The sequence below is a fragment of the Hipposideros armiger genome, unplaced genomic scaffold (genome assembly GCF_001890085.2).
Source record: "Hipposideros armiger isolate ML-2016 unplaced genomic scaffold, ASM189008v1 scaffold_177, whole genome shotgun sequence".
Classification (NCBI taxonomy): Eukaryota; Metazoa; Chordata; class Mammalia; order Chiroptera; family Hipposideridae; genus Hipposideros; species Hipposideros armiger.
The window spans coordinates 2,160,211-2,176,167 of NW_017731527.1; the positions used below are offsets into that span (position 1 = coordinate 2,160,211).

Here is a 15,957-nt window from a genome sequence, read left to right on the forward strand (position 1 = left end):
CTGTCTTATTCACAAACAAAGAACAGGACTTTAGGCCTAAGATTTTGTTCCGCCTATAGGAGAAGATCACAACTTTCTCATGTGCTGAAGTAAATAGAATTGAAGCCAAAAAAATACAGAACTACAGCATCTTGGGGAGTAACTGAAATAAATATTAGGCAGATGTGTCGTCTTTAGCTCATGCGGTTACTTAGTCAGGGCAGACTACTAAAAATCAGGCAGTCTTTCCCACTGAGTGTCCCATCCAAACAGGCCAGGCAGTGGAGGAATCCAGGAATAAGACTAGAGGACAGAAATTGGAGAAACCAAAAGACAACAGGAGGGTTCAAAGCAGAGGATGGGAGACAAAGCCTGGAGAGGCTTCCCTTGAACTTTGGGAGTTTTTAGGAGGAATGTGCCCTCAGGTCAAAGTAGGGAGGGAAGTGCCTGAACTGTAACCTAGACATCTCGTATTTCATTTTTTTTTTTTTTTTTAGCTGAGCCATCCTGCCACCTGTTGGCAGCACAGTGGCAGCTCAGCTCAGGCTGTGAATCAAACCGGGGACCCTGTTGCTCAGAGCTCAAACTCTTGAGCGAGCTCTTAACCAACTGAGCCACTCAGCTGGCCCCATCTCATATTTCTTAACTTCCTGATGCATTCTTCATGTCAGCAAATAGATTGGTTTCTTCCTAAATAGGCAAGAATAGCTTCAACTTCGTCTTATTAAATCTTTATCATGTGAAGTATTCACTGAATGCATTAAAACATGTAAATTACAACACTTTTTAAAATGGTGCTTGTTAGAATTAAAACAATGAAGGAAAAGAGAAAACCCAGAAACATACCCAGGAACATTTAAACCCTTGATATCTAATAAAGCACCAAAAATGAATAAGGTGTTGATTTTTCCATAGAGGTTTTAGGTAAATTGGCTCTCTGGAAAATAGTTTTAAATTAAAACAACATTAAGTTACACTGTATATACACTGTATATACACTGTAAATTTTAGGTGAATTAAATAATACTGAGGGTGCCAAAAAATGTACACATTTAAGAGATGTTATCTGTGTGTTGCTTTCCGAAGTTGAATTGGATTACCTAGCAATATGTAGTATGATGTTCGCTCAAAAGATGGCATTAATAAAACTGACTGCTAGTGTCATTCATGGTATTACAGTTTTTTTCCTTTCTTAAAATGTGTATATATGTTTTTGGCACTCTTTGTATAATTATTTCATTCAACAATTATCTGTTGAATACCTGCTATGTGCTAGACTCTGGGGTTATAATGGTACACAAGACCTGCTCTCTTCACTTAAAGCCCTCAGAGACAATGTAGGAAGAAAGACAAATGAAGGAGAAAATAGGCCAAAATTGAAGTGAGGCAATGGGAGACTTCAAGGAGGATCTGATGTTATTCTGGGAAAGAGTAAGGGCATGCACAGGTGAAGGAAAGCTTTCCAGCAAGGAGAAAGGTGTATTAAGACTAAACTACACAACATATTTTACTTTCTGAAAGTTGCAAGTTCAGTAAGGCAGCTATTGACATGTTATACAAAAATGCAGACAGAGAAAAACAGGTACAGTTTCAATGTATCTCCAATATGTCCTTATATTCTAGAGGGCAGAGGGGAATGTTATACTGACCACTAGTATGAGAAGAAAAATATAAAAATAAATGACATTAGCAGGCAAAATTATTTAACATTGTTACTGTGGTGAGTGTTTATAGTACAAGTTGTGCTTATCTTTTCAGAATCATCAGTATCTGGGGAGAAAAAGAATGTTAAGGAAAAGCAAACTATTAATTTTTAAATACTTTCTTACTCTCATTAATGGAGCTTTCTTGGTAAGAACCTTCAAATTTATTTAGTAAAGAAATTGCAATGTGTTTTTATTGGCAATTACTAAAAGTCGCATTGACTCTTTTTTTGTAGGTTCTTGGACTTTTACTCATGGGATTTGTTGCATGGCTTTTATTAGATAGAAATAATTTTATCACTGCTGTAGGTATGTGTTTATTTTCCTTTTTCTCTGAATGAAACAAGGCATTCCATTTTAAACAATTTCATACATGATGTACTCAGCAGGTGGCAGTATTTCTCTAAAATTCAATTTTCCCTCTGAAGGTCTGTCAATTGGTTTTAAAATACCTTATTAAATAATAGGACTTAAATCCAAGGCCATAAAGGAGAGAGGATTTGGGGAGAGAAAGCTAGAAACTTTGAACAAGAGGACTGAGAGAAATGGAAAATTGGTATTATTTTGCTCACCCTGGACCTTTACAGCTCTGTAGACTTGAAAAGATAATAGTTTCACTGCCCAAGTTAAAATTATTTAAATCATTTAAAACTCAGTTACTGTCTACTTTCGCCATCACATGGTTAGAAGTAAAATATAATATTCCCTAGGGAACAACCTAAGTGTCCATCAATGGATAAAGGGATAACGAATATATATATATATATATATATATATATATATATATATATATAATTCAGCTATGAAACAGAAGGAAATCCGGCCATTTGTGACACCATGGATGGACCTTGAAAGCATTATGCTAAGTGAGATAAATCAGACACAGGCACAAATACCGTATGATATCCCTTATAGGTGGAATCTAAAAAAAAAATCAAAAACTAACTTTGTAAAAACAGAGAATAGAATGGTAGTTATCAGGGGCTGTGGGGTGAGAGAATTGTAGATACGTTGTTGAAGGGTTCAAACTTATAATTAGTAGATAATTAAGTTCTGGCGATCTAATGTACAACATAGTGATTATAATCAATAATACTGTATGATAAACTTCCAAGTTGCTAAGAGACCAAATCATAACTATCCTCAACTCAAAAAGCAATGATAAATATGTGACATGATAAAAGTCTTAGCTAATGCTACTATAATAATCATATTTCAATACATAAATGGACCAAGCCAATACATTGTACACTTTAAAGTTACACAATGTTTTATGTCAGTTGTATCTTAATAAAAAGATTTCCCATAGAATTTTGAAATTCAGATTAAAAGACTCTGGAGTTAGTCTCATCCAGGTAGCCAAGATTGTGAAACACAGGACCTATCAGCAGCCATGTTTTCCCTTCTGAACTGAGACACATCAAAAGCTGTTCTGGAGGAAAAAGAGAAATCAGATTCCGAAGAGAGACAGAGATGAGAGAGAGACATCATCCACCTCTGACTTTTGCAAGGCCCACAGTGCATCTCTACTTTTCCCATTGCTGTTGTTCGGATACTTTTTGCATGTCCCCAGATAAAATAATTGAATACATTTAACTTTATTTAAAAAAACACCTTTACATCTTTATCTTACCCTTATTTTAGCACAGTGTGGTATGCCATGGTCACTGTGGACTGAAGTTTAATAGCCTAAGGGTTATTTTTATATAAATATCCTTGGTTGGCAGGAGGGAGCCACATTTCAAGTGCTCCGTAGCCATATATGGCTATTGGGTATTGGCTAACTTATTGGACAGCACAGGTATAGAACTCTTTCATTATTTTAATAAGTTCTACCGAACAGCACTGTTAATGATTAAATATATGGCAAAAGCATGTGCTGTAGGGGCATCCTATTTCCCAGTTATATCAAGTAAGAAAACTATGTTTATAGGGAAAAAAAGCTAAATGGAAAGATTTAACGTGTAATAAAGTACTACTACTTGTTGAATAATTTAGCTAAACGTCAGCTATACCTAAATGCCGGGTATCTTTATTCTCTTCTGTTTGTATATTTTGCTTATGAGAAAGTCCTAATGATGTCTGAGTGCATTAGCGGTTTGCTCAGAGTAAATGCGTGTGGAACTTTCTTTCTTTTCCTTCCCCACAAGACTGATAATCGTAGCGTCCACTTATGTTATGTTGATGCTGTACCAGGCACCGGGCTAAGTAGTTCTCATACAATATCTAAGTTAATAACAATGTAGTAATTAGTGTGAAGCAAGTCATTTTCTTGTCATTTTTCCCCTCCATTTTGGACTTGACAGATAATTCTCATTAACCATAATGTTCTTGCTTGTGAAATACCCCTGCAAAGTAGCAGGAAATGCATCCTTTAAGCGTTTTTTTTTTTAATCGTGTATTTAAAACACTGAGTGAAATCTCAGCTGAGGTTTCAGTATGGGGAACTGAAAATGACCAGTTTGAGGCAAAAACTGTTGGGTCCTCCTCTCTTCTTTATTTACATCTTTCAATCAATTTGCCTCTTTAAAAATTTGGCCTGCCCTCACCGCTCCATTCAAAATAACACATGACACCTAACATCTCCGTTCTCTGTCATTGAAATAGCCTCCAATAGCCTTGAGCCCTAATCTCCTTTCTCAACCATCTTCCAAATGCCACTGAAGTAGTTAATTTAAAAGGCGAATTTAACCATGTAACATTAAAAGCCTTTCTCTGACTCCCCACCGCCATTACTTATTCATATGACAAATACAGAGCATCTTTTACATGCTGGGCACTATCCTGTGGGTTGAGGATATAGTAGTATAAAAGAAAGATAAAGGTTCTGTACTCATGGAGTTTAATTCCAGTGAGGAAGACTGAAAAACACCATACAAAATGCCCATAATTTGGCACCTGCAAACCTTTCCAGTCTCAGCTGCCTTAAACAGTAAGCGCCTGCAATCCTACACACTGTGCTTTTGTGTGTCTCAGGTGCTTCTATCATTCCAAGCTAGGTATTTCCAATTATCATTTAAAGCCTAAGCTCAGCTGTTACCTTCTCCAGTAATCTTGCCTATCTACACCCTCCAAACTCCTTCCCCTACCGGGTTGGGTGCTATTGTACCCAATGGTGTGCTGGCAGATGGATGGAGAGTCTTGATTTATGGTATTTAATGATTTCCATGCTTTAAATTACTCCTATAAGGGCCGAGTTCAAGGTGCCAATGTGAACTGAGTTTGCTTATGAATTTTGTGTGGAAAATTAACAATTGGTTTTTATGAGCCAGAGCAAGCTGGCTCTAGCACACCACTGCCTCTACTGTTCTCCGATAGGACCTAGGCCATGTTTAATATATTAATTTTCCCCCTTTTTTAAAAACAAATATTTGTTGAACGTTTAGTGTTCTATAATCTGTGCCATAGCACTAAGCATTTAACAGTCTGTTGAATGAATATATATATATGTATATATTCTCTATATATTCTGTACTAATTCTCTAGTACAGAAAGCTCAGTCTAAATGTGAAGAGAAGAAAATATAACTTTATTAGTAATAAATTCAGGTAACTTAACCTACATGTTAGGTACCTATTTTTTTTTATGAAATAATAAATGAATGAATGAATGAATACATAAATGTATGCATGTTAGTCATAGAAAAGCTCACCTTAGAAAAAACTGTCTTCTTTTATTGAAGACACTGAAGATGAAGTAAAGGTAAAAGAGAGCCTCTGAGAGTAAAGAAATTATCCATCATGGCATTAGAGGAAGAAAGTTACTTGCTCTTGCTAAGAGTAAGTAAGAGGATCTAGAATGAGGTTTTAAAAAGAGAGAGAAAGAGAATGCTAGTGGTTTGGCAACAGTTGCTTATGGAAAACTTGGGTTACTGAATTGATTATTAAATAGAAAACAAATATCACTTAATAATAAGTTATTCTGTGATTTCCACAGATGAAAATAATCACTTGATAGTATATATTTTTCGAATTTTCATTGGAACTGGATCGGCTGTTGTTCTTCTTTGTCTCTTGGGTTATTTGGGAATTCACAGTGAAATCAGATGTCTCCTAATTCTGGTATGTATTTCACTTCAATATCCTGAATGTGTATCTTCCATGTTGAGTGTCCAAGTCACACAAATAGAATGATTTATGTTACCATAACACTGCAGGATAGTGTGCCCCTGGCCATAAGGTAAATGAAGCGTCCCCTCCCAAGAAACTGTTCCAGGTGGAATTTGGGGGTGGTGGTTTCCATGGGTCATCTCTACTTCAGCACTTGCATGCTTAGATATTAATTTTTAGCACAGTATCAATAGGAAACCATCTCCTAGGGTGAACTACAATGAACCAAACTTAAGAATCTGAAGACCAAAATCAGAATAAAGTATATTAAAGTCAACGAGCCATGTACCTTAGCAAGGAAAAGGCAACATCCTGTCGTCATCCCATTTTCTCACGTGGGCACACCATGTAGGAAGCTAACTTATAACTGAGATCACACTTTATTATTTAAAAAAGAGAAATGTAACTGCTGAGAGGGGCAGACCCCAGCATCTGCTAACACTCTCTCTCTCTCTTCACCGAGGCCTGTAACATGAAAAGATAAATTATAATCAGGAATATAGACCCAAACATAAGCCATTCACATGTATATGGTAGGTATGGTTCACAGTTCACACCCTTAGATGGAATATAGTTTTTACTATTTCTTTAAATCTAATTAATTTACTTTCACAGGCACTCTCCTGTCAAGCAGGTAAGAAATTGAACTGCCATGTATCTTGCCAGGAAGAATGCAGAGACACTTAGCTTTTATTTATCACTGAAATTCTGAGTGGTCACTCTGGACAGTGGTTTTCAGTCTACTGCTCGAGGGAACTAACTGCATTTCCTTCTGTGACAGTTTTAGATCTGAATGAAGACGTTATCAACAACTCCATTAGACCATGTAGTCTGTAAGAGCTGTCATGAAATACTGTTATTCTTTCTATCTTACTCTTATCCAAATGCTCACTGACATTTTTCCCCCCATTTTTGTTTGTTTGTTTGTTTGTTTGTTTGTTTGTTTGAAAAATGTGACTCATGTATATAAGGGCAGAAAACTTCAGTGATACCTATGTATATTTTAAGACTGAGTATTGCACCTGATGTCTGTTTTCCCATCATTATAAGCATCTAAGAATATTTGACAAGCATCGTTGTCATCTTTTTTTTTTGTTTCAGTATGCAGTGCTATTAATGTGTGCCTTTGGTGTTCAGGTCATTCTTTCAGCACTCATCTTCATAAAGAAAGAGGAGGTAAGGAAAGATCATCCTTTTTTTCTGAAATCCAAAGGAAATCCAAAGAAAATTGGATTCCTCAGATTACTGAGGCTATGGGCCTACATACAAAGCAAAAGGGAAATGTCTTTGGGGGGCGGGGGGGGGAAATCAGTGGAAGTACTAGAATTCTATATATAGGAAGAGCCAGAGATTAGATTGGAAGGATGTGTTCAGGCACTTGTCTTTAACTCTGTTTGCAGAAGATTGAAAATGTAAATAACAAGGAGTATAGGGGAAGAGTGTTGGAAAATCCAAAATTGGCCCTTTCCCGCCTCCAGCCTGCCCCCTGTACCATTGCTGACCCAATCACTGTACTATATTCTATTCTTATAAAGAAATGCCTCTAGACTTGTACTAATTTGAAATTAAGCAATTTTGTTTAAGTAAGGTGGACTGAGTAATTCATATATTTTGCACAGGTATGGTCATGAGTGATAGTTAAATTAATTAGAACAAGATTTATCTTTATCAAGGTAAGTTCCAAATAGCACATAATAAATTGCCTGAAAAAAGTTTGCTAACAAAACTTACCTACCTATTACAGCCTGTGGTTACTTTTACTCCTTTAAGAAATTTCAGCGGTTCGGTGTAGTCAAGGTCTGTTTTTGTATCATGAGAGATTGTCCTTTAGTGAAAAGAGTATGACCTTGAAGTCATACAGATCTGCCTATGACTAGAGATCAAAAAGCTACTTAACAGCCCTAAGCCTATGTCTTCATCTGTAGAGTATGAAGGGAAGTTAGTACCAACCGACCTCCTAGAGTTATCATTAACGGTCAACTTCCTGTCATAGAGTAGCTATTGAAGAGCTCTCTTCCTTCTCAGTATTAATTCAGAAGGAGCCCCTGATTAATTCCTATGCTTCCTAGCATTCAAATTCTCACTACATGTAGACCCCCTAAGCAGTGGCAAAACCCCTGGGAAATCTTTTCTATATAACGCCACTGCCTCCTACTTCATTGGTTCTCTTGTGCTTGGTATCTATCCTGGATATCTAACTACCCTACATCTACTGTTAATGGCCTGGAATTTGTAGTTAAATTTTTTTCTCCACATCCAGAATGTGGTGTGTGTGTGTGTGTGTGTGTGTGTGTGTGTGTGTGTGTGTGTGTTTGTGTGTTTGCATGCACACGTACAGCAGGTGAGTCCTGTAAAGCTTCTTTACAGTAGCAGATTCCAACCCAACCCAGGAAAACACCAGATCCCAACCCATCAGCCTCTAACTTATGGGCCTAGTGATAGAGATAGAACCTGAATATAACACTTAAGGACCCTTAATACATAAATATCATTTATCAGTGTCACCCGTATATACTTAAGTACTATTCATATACTACTCTTGTTTTTAGAATAAAAAGAATCACTTAACAATTACTACCATGTGCCAGAGACTATGATAAGCACTTTCTAGTCATTATATTGATCTTCACAACCCATAGAGAAGCATTGTTAGTCCCACTTTCTAGAACAGTGTACTGAAGCTTTGAGAGGGGAAATACTTGCTTAAATATATCATGGCTACATGATAGAGACTGGACTCAAACACTTATTAGCTGATCCCAGAAATAACACCGAATGTTTACATTGATTTGTTTTCTCCATGCAAACCAGATTAAGGTCTTATGAGCTTCTATATCTTTCTTTTGAAACCTATGTAATTTTACTAACCATTTTACTAACTTAAAAATTGTATTAAATTTATTGGGATGAAATTGGTTAGTAAAATTTTATATGTTGCAAACATACAATTCTGTAATACATCATCTATATATCACATTGTGTGTTCATCACCCAGAGTCAGTTCTCCTTCCATCACCATGTATTTGACCCTCTTTACCCTCATCTACCATCCCCTCCCCCTTTTCCTCTGGTACCCACTAAGCTGTTGTCTGTGTCTATGAGGTTTTGCTTGTTTTTTTGTCTTGTTTGTTTCTTGATTTCAGTTTTATATCCCACATATGAGTGAAATCATATGGTTCTTGACTTTTTCTGTCTGACTTATTTCTCTTAGCATAATAATCTCAAGATCCATCCATGTTGCTGCAAATGGCAGTATTACATCTTTTCTTATGGCTGAGTAATATTTCATTGTGTATATACCACATCTTCTTTGTCCAATCATCTGTCTTCTTATTCATAAAATGGGAATAGTATCTGTCCTTTGCAACTTTTGATATTTTTGAGGACCAAGTTAAGAATTAGTTATGAAAGTCATATAAACTTTTGAATATGTAAGTAAGACCAAGTGCATCCACACTCACTGAGATTGCTAAAAATAGTTATAAGAAAGAAAAAAAGCACTTAGAAATAAGCAGAAAACAGCACGTTGACTTGGAATACCCTTTTATGAAGAGCCATAAGGAAAGTTTCTGTCAAAATTTCACTTTTGATACAATTTTCAACAGGTTCAACAAATATGGCATGATGAAATTGACTTAGTCATTTCTCAGTATGGATCTAAAGACATGCCTGAAGACATTCCAAAGTGGACTATTCTGAATACTTTACAGAAAACAGTAAGACACAATTAGCATAAAACTAAAAATTAGATGTGAAAGGTGACCCCTGTAGGTTAGTGGGGGGAGACAGGGAAGGGCAGGGGGTATGGGCAGAAAAATGAGAGGTTCTTGTATTTCTTCCAATCAGGGTTTAATTGCAGATTCCCCACTTACAGATTTTGAGTTTTATTTTCCTTTTGTAACTTGTATCTCCTTTTCTGGGTTAATTGATGTGCATTTTAACCTGGTTTCACATATAAGAGTGTGGGAGGCCTTCTGCCAGGAGGGGTTATCTGCCCTCCCTGTACATGTGGGAGGCAAGTCTGAGCACAGTCCTGTAGGCAGCAGAGCAGCATGACAGTTCCCATTTGAGTCTAAATGTCAGGATTGCCATGCAATAGCTTTGTGACCTTGGACAAGTCATTTTCTTAACTTCATGTTTCATATTAGTAAAATGAGCAGAGTAACTCCTATTTCTGGTTGGCAGGAATCAATGAAGTAAAATGTTCAGTATTTAGAAAGCCTTGGATCTGAGACATAGTAAGCAACACATACTGATCAGCTAATGTTGCTACGATTATTATTTAACAGTTCAGATTTTTCTGGGCAGGGAAGGGAATTGGTATGGTCGGCCAAGTAATTTACAGGAATAGAACAGTACCTGGAACATAGTAAGCTTGATAAAGAAAATAGCAAACATTTGCGTAGTAGCAGGCCCTTTTGTAAGTGTTTTGCATATATTAACTCATTTAATCCTCTAACCCAATGAGGTCAGAACTCTTATCCTCATTTTATAGATGAATGAAAGAGTAATTCAGTAACTGAACCAGTGTCACCCAGTTAATCAATGGCAGAGCCAAGATTCAACCCCAGACAAACTAGCACTGGATTTTGTACTCTTAACTGCTACACTAAAGGCCTCATGCAAAAACAGTTACTATTTTTTTTTTACTATTTTTTTTAATAACAAATGCATTTTAGAAGAATTGAAATATAATTATAAATGCCTTTACTTTGCATACTTTTTTCTCTGATGTATGTGATCTGCGCAGGTATTGCATTTTCAAATTGCATTATGATGCATAGCAGAGTATGGAACCTTCTTATGGTCATAAATTGATGACAGGAAACAGGAAAACGATTCTATGTATGACTATAATTACTATAGTATATTACTATAATTAATGAGAATCCAGCTTACAGTTTCTAACGATGAATATAATTAATACAGTATATGTAGGTTTGATTGGTTGAACTAACTTTCAATATCCAAACTCTAAAGCACTATTTTAGTCATTCAAGATTTCCAAAATTGTGCCAAAATTGTTGGCACATATTGTGACATAGGCAGTACTGTTACGGTTTTCAAAAAAAAAGTAAAAAGGAATGAAATATTCACTTCAACTTTTCTTATTTCTTAGGTGATAAATGTATAATATGATTCTTTCATACCATCCCAACTCAACTTAATAGGATTGGAAATGAGACATTTCTTAGATGTTAGATAATTTTTATGACCATCTTCCTAACCATCTTTTTTGGTTCTTTGTGGCAATTTTTCATACAATACAAAATTAAAAGTTAACATCTCGCATTAATCCTAAGAAAGTAGAAATAACCCTGAATCTCTTTATGCATACTCATAATAAAAACATATGGTAGCATATTTGGCATAAATATAAAGATAGCTGCTATAGTTAAGAGGAAAATGTGGCTAAGGTGATTCTCTCTTCTGTTTCCTGGCCCTAAACATGTATGTAGCTTTAGTAAAAATCAAGCGTACCTTTCATCTTGGGTTCCTATAAGATAAATTCAGATATAACAATTTCATTCAAACATAGCCCACTTCTATAAATAGAGATCTTTACCTCTGGTTAACATCAACAATAGCAACAGCAAAGATAGATTAAACAAACAGCAATACACTTATTTGTTCAACTCGCTACATTTCAATGAAGAATAAATGCATAAATTCATCATGAAAACATTTTAATATGCATGGGCATGATAAAATTAACTTTATTTTGAATATTTTATAATAAAATTCATAGAATCTTTTTTCTAGTTGCAGTGTTGTGGCCAACACAATTACACTGATTGGATAAAGAATAAGAATAAAGAAAATTCAGAACAGGTGCCGTGTTCTTGCACGAATTCTACATTGAAAAAGTGGTTTTGTGATGAGCCACTGAATGCAACTTACCTGGAGGTAAAGATAAGTCAAGGGTGCAGGTATTTAGAGGGCTCCCACCCCTCTTTTTGTGGGTCAGTTTAGAATTCAGAGCAAATTTCGTATAAAAACCATGTTATTCATGGTGATTAGGTTCTTAAGTGACTTCACTACATTGAAACAAATAGATAAATTGTAGTATTATTTCAGGTATATAATAAATAAATAAACTATTTGGGAGTGTGTGATCTAAGTGCTCCTAGAACTGATACCTTCAACCTTTCTCCCCAACCGTCTTTCACAAATCCTTGCAGAGGGAAGAGGCAAATCTATTGAGAATAGAGCTTCAATAGCAGAATTATAGTGGCATGAGGATTAGCAAAAACTGAAGGGAGGGGACCCAGCAATGACAAAAGTGGTGTTCAGGTAACCATGGCAGAAGCAAGAGTACAGGTTCCCCTGGAAACCTGCTAATTAATAGGCATGAGATGGTGACAAACTAGGGATTCCCATCCCAAGAACTTCTGCCAGTGTGTATAGCTCATATACTAATGTTATTCTAATTTTAAGATGTATCTTTCCATGACATAATATATTCATAGATAAATCGAGCATTATTTTTTTAAAAGCTTAGCCTATTTGGGTACTAATCATTTTAGGCAGTAGTATATACCCTGCTGAATTACAATAGTCTTGCAGAAAATCAAATCCCTCTCAAAACTTAATCAATTTCTGATTTCAATTGCATGCCAGCATCTCAGCAACTTCAAAAGTAGCAACTGAGGTGTCCTGCTGTCATACGAAGCTCCCTGGACTAAAAAGTCCAGTCTCTAGTTAGACATTGACTAGCTTCTTAGATTTTGGTAAATTTCTCTTCTCCGTGCCTCTTCTTTGTAATAAAATTATGTATCAGACCATGTCCATCTCCAAATCAATCTGAGTGACTTCTTTTCCTTAGGGTTGTGAAAACAAAATCAACACATGGTATCAAGTTAATGCTTTAACATTAATTGGAATTAACGTTGGACTTTTGGTAACAGAGGTAAGTTTTTGTTCCTGTTTTAAAGATAAAAAACCATTAAGTATAAACTATACAGAATAAGCTGCAGAACAACCAGGTAGAGACCTAATCTGACAAGTTAATCCAATAGGAACCAGGACCTTGAAACTCTGCACCGAGAGGTATAGGTCTCAGCTGTAGGTGACATTCCTAAATCAGCCAAGTGGGTGGAGCCTGTTAATAACTGGTCATCCTGGCACATAACGATTTCCTTGCTTTGTGACATCTATATAAAAGTAATACTTCCTGTCTTGGCAGTGAGAGCACTGTTGGGCAGTCTGTAAGGTGGCAAACTTCTGAAATCTAGGCAGATGTTTGACATTGGTAAATCTACTGTCCACTCCTAGAGTCATTCATTCAATCAGTAAATTTGGAGAGGGGGAGATCTACTGTGTGTCAGGTACAGTACTAGATGTTAGAGATATAGTGAGAAGCAAAGTAGACATACTCCATAACGTGAGGGATGCCAACTGCAGAGTTGACATTCAGAAGCAGGACTTCATTTTTCAGTGTCAGTGAAGGCTGATGAGAACAAAGGAAGATCATGGATTCAAGGAAGCTGTGGCAGTGGGTAGATTATCACAGTACAGACTATTATATTGGAATGAATATAGAACGCAGAGGTTGGCTAAAGTAAGACACTGAATTTAATTTTATGTTGATCCACAAAAACAATGACCTAAGTTTCTATAATTTCTCTTCAACTGGTAAGTTTTAGTCTCAGAATGAGGGTAAACCAAGACATCCATGTGAGCATTAATATATTATAGTTCTTTCGAAATGTTTATTCTCTAGTGTGTCCATGTTGAGATGTTTAAGACAAAACTGAGCGGTGATGGCATCTGTGCTCCATTTTATTATCTACCCTTTACACACCAGTTTTCATGATCTTATGCCAAAAAGAGGCAGTGTTGTAGGATGGATGATATAGTTAGATGATAAACAAAAAACAGATCATCAGTTCATCCAGGCAGCTAGCCCAATGATAGCCCAGGTAATTAAAACTGGAGAATCTATTCCTTAATCTCCCCTATAAGTGAATTTAGTGACAACTGGGGTACTCTAGAGGACCCAGTCTGCAGACTTCTTATTCACAATCGTCTGTACCTTACTCTGAAATTTTCTCACCCTATTTGATCCCTTTTCCCTTTACAGTATGCATTTTGGTGACTGTATAGTGTTAACTTTACAAATTCTTATTGATTACATTTTGATCTCTTATTATTTTCTTTTCTTATAGGTTTTGCAAACCTCATTAACTGTTTCTTTCTACAGACACATCAAGAATAGAATATATGCAGAAATGTGATCTTTGGACATTAATTTGTACAGAAGATTTGAGTTAATTTTCAAAATAACCATTTTGTATTATTCTAAAAAATTTATGAATTACATTAATGAAGTGTAGGACTTAATGAGGTCATTGGTTAAAGGTAACCTAAAATTATTGAAATGATAATAAATCATTCCATGAATTATTTATTAATTTTTGTTTTCTAAAATATCAAAAATTACAAAATATCAACTTTACCTTGAATTATTTTCTGAATTCAGAGGATAGCACCACATATATTGAATTCAAAATGTGGTGAAGTACCATTATATGTTTTGAGTTTCCTTTCTTTTTTTTTTTTTTTTTTTAGCTGGCCATCCTGCCACCTGTTGGCAGCTCAGCAGCACCTCAACTCAGGCCAGGAATCGAACTGCTGTTGCTCAGCGCTCAAACTCTTGAGCGAGCTTTTAACCAACTGAGCTACTCGGCCATGTTTTGAGTTTATTATGTAGAAAAAATACCTGTATAATGCTCAGAAAATACTCATTAGGTAAGCAATTATAATATGTACCTAACATTAGCAAATTTTAATAAAACAACACCAATTTATAGGAGATTTAAAAGAAAGATTGAAAATCTTCATGACACTTATTTGTATACTGAATTAATCATTTGTTTCTCTCTTTTGATAATGCTTATGAGTGGACAATAAACTTAACATTTTTGAGATTTGGATATACTTTGGTGGTAATAAAATATTAAAATGACAATGAAGTTTTAACTGTAGAAAAAAAAAGAATGTATTCTAAATTATCACTGAATTCACATACTTTACTGGTTCCTCATTTTCTTCTCTTTTTCCTTGAATTTTATTCAATGTTTGCAGGCACAATTCTCTGAAGGATACAGACATAACCTACCCATTCTATTTTCCTAGCAATGATACTGTGCAAACAGAAAAAATGCCCTTTGAAAAATAAAAAACTACTATTCAGATGTGGGGTATTACTGTATCGTTGTTGTCTTTCATAGTAAAAGGCTGTATTGACCTTGAGAAAATGAAGAAAGGATAGATTAACTGAAGGTCCCACATTGCTCCCACTCTTATAGAAGTTTCACTCTCATTTACTAATTCAATCATATTTTTTTTATCCATGTATTCAGTACATTGCAGATTTCAGAGACCTGTAGAAATTTTTTTAAGTCAGCACAAAGGAAAATAGAATAACCATTTTTTCAAAAGCAACCTGTAAATAGATATGCCTTCTATGCTTTAAGGAAAATCCTCTTAGGATTTAAAGCTCTTTCAAATTCCTATTTTCTCTAAAATATGCCTCAAGAGCACACTAATAGCAAAAATCTCTCTGCTACTTGGAAGTTGAAAATGAACTTACTGGTAATCAAATAAATATTATAGATTATTTGATTATATACTTGTTTTTGCATCCAGGAAATTAAAAACGTTCTCTACATACTAGATTGCCTATTTTCCATTAATAGAGTTTATTTACAAAATGCATGCACCACTCGCTGAACCTATTACCTTTATGATTCTAGGGAATATTATCTTGAAGGACATTGCTTTATACCTAAATAAAATAAATACTTGTTTGGTAAAATAAAAGAGTATATCATGGTCATGTCTCTCTATTTAATCATTTCTTTTTTTTAATTTCTTTTTTTTATTAGTTTCAGGTGTACAGAACAATGCAATAGTTACCCTTTTCACCCCTCACAAAATAACAATCCCCCACCCCCCATCCACTGCCCTCCCACCCCAGATATCATACTTATCTATTACAATTCCAGGGACTCCATTCCCACACTCTACTCCACATCCCGTGACTATATGTATATATAATTATAGTTTACATACAATATTATTCAACATCAGCTTCAGATATACAGTGCGGTGGTCAGGCCTCTACACCGTCTATGAAGTGGTCTCCCCAACAAGACCTGAGT

At 35.5% G+C, this 15,957-nt stretch overlaps 1 protein-coding gene across 3 annotated transcripts; it reads left to right on the plus strand.

Annotated features, from left to right (window-relative positions):
- The first annotated feature begins 552 nt into the window (after positions 1–552).
- Positions 553–14,403, plus strand: TSPAN19 (tetraspanin 19). 3 transcript variants are annotated; one of them, XM_019652284.1, is made up of 8 exons: positions 553–1,830; positions 1,919–1,991; positions 5,619–5,743; positions 6,893–6,967; positions 9,397–9,507; positions 11,555–11,698; positions 12,618–12,701; positions 13,960–14,402. In XM_019652284.1, the coding sequence occupies exons 1-8, from the start codon at positions 1,765–1,767 to the stop codon at positions 14,026–14,028; spliced, it is 747 nt and encodes a 248-aa protein (XP_019507829.1). In that variant the 5' UTR covers positions 553–1,764; the 3' UTR covers positions 14,029–14,402. The 3 variants fall into 3 exon arrangements, with proteins under 3 accessions (XP_019507829.1, XP_019507830.1, XP_019507831.1); XM_019652285.1 differs by having other exon boundaries at positions 13,995–14,402; XM_019652286.1 differs by lacking the exon at positions 9,397–9,507 and having other exon boundaries at positions 13,960–14,403.
- The last annotated feature ends 1,554 nt before the right edge of the window (positions 14,404–15,957 follow it).

Bases quoted from the DNA above. Each gene is read 5' to 3' on its own strand.
- TSPAN19 (XM_019652284.1), top strand. From the start codon at position 1,765: ATGTTAAGGAAAAGCAAACTATTAATTTTTAAATACTTTCTTACTCTC. The intron at 1,992-5,618 runs GTATGTGTTTAT...TGATTTCCACAG, and splicing joins TAATTTTATCACTGCTGTAG to ATGAAAATAATCACTTGATA. The intron at 5,744-6,892 runs GTATGTATTTCA...TTTTTGTTTCAG, and splicing joins TCAGATGTCTCCTAATTCTG to TATGCAGTGCTATTAATGTG.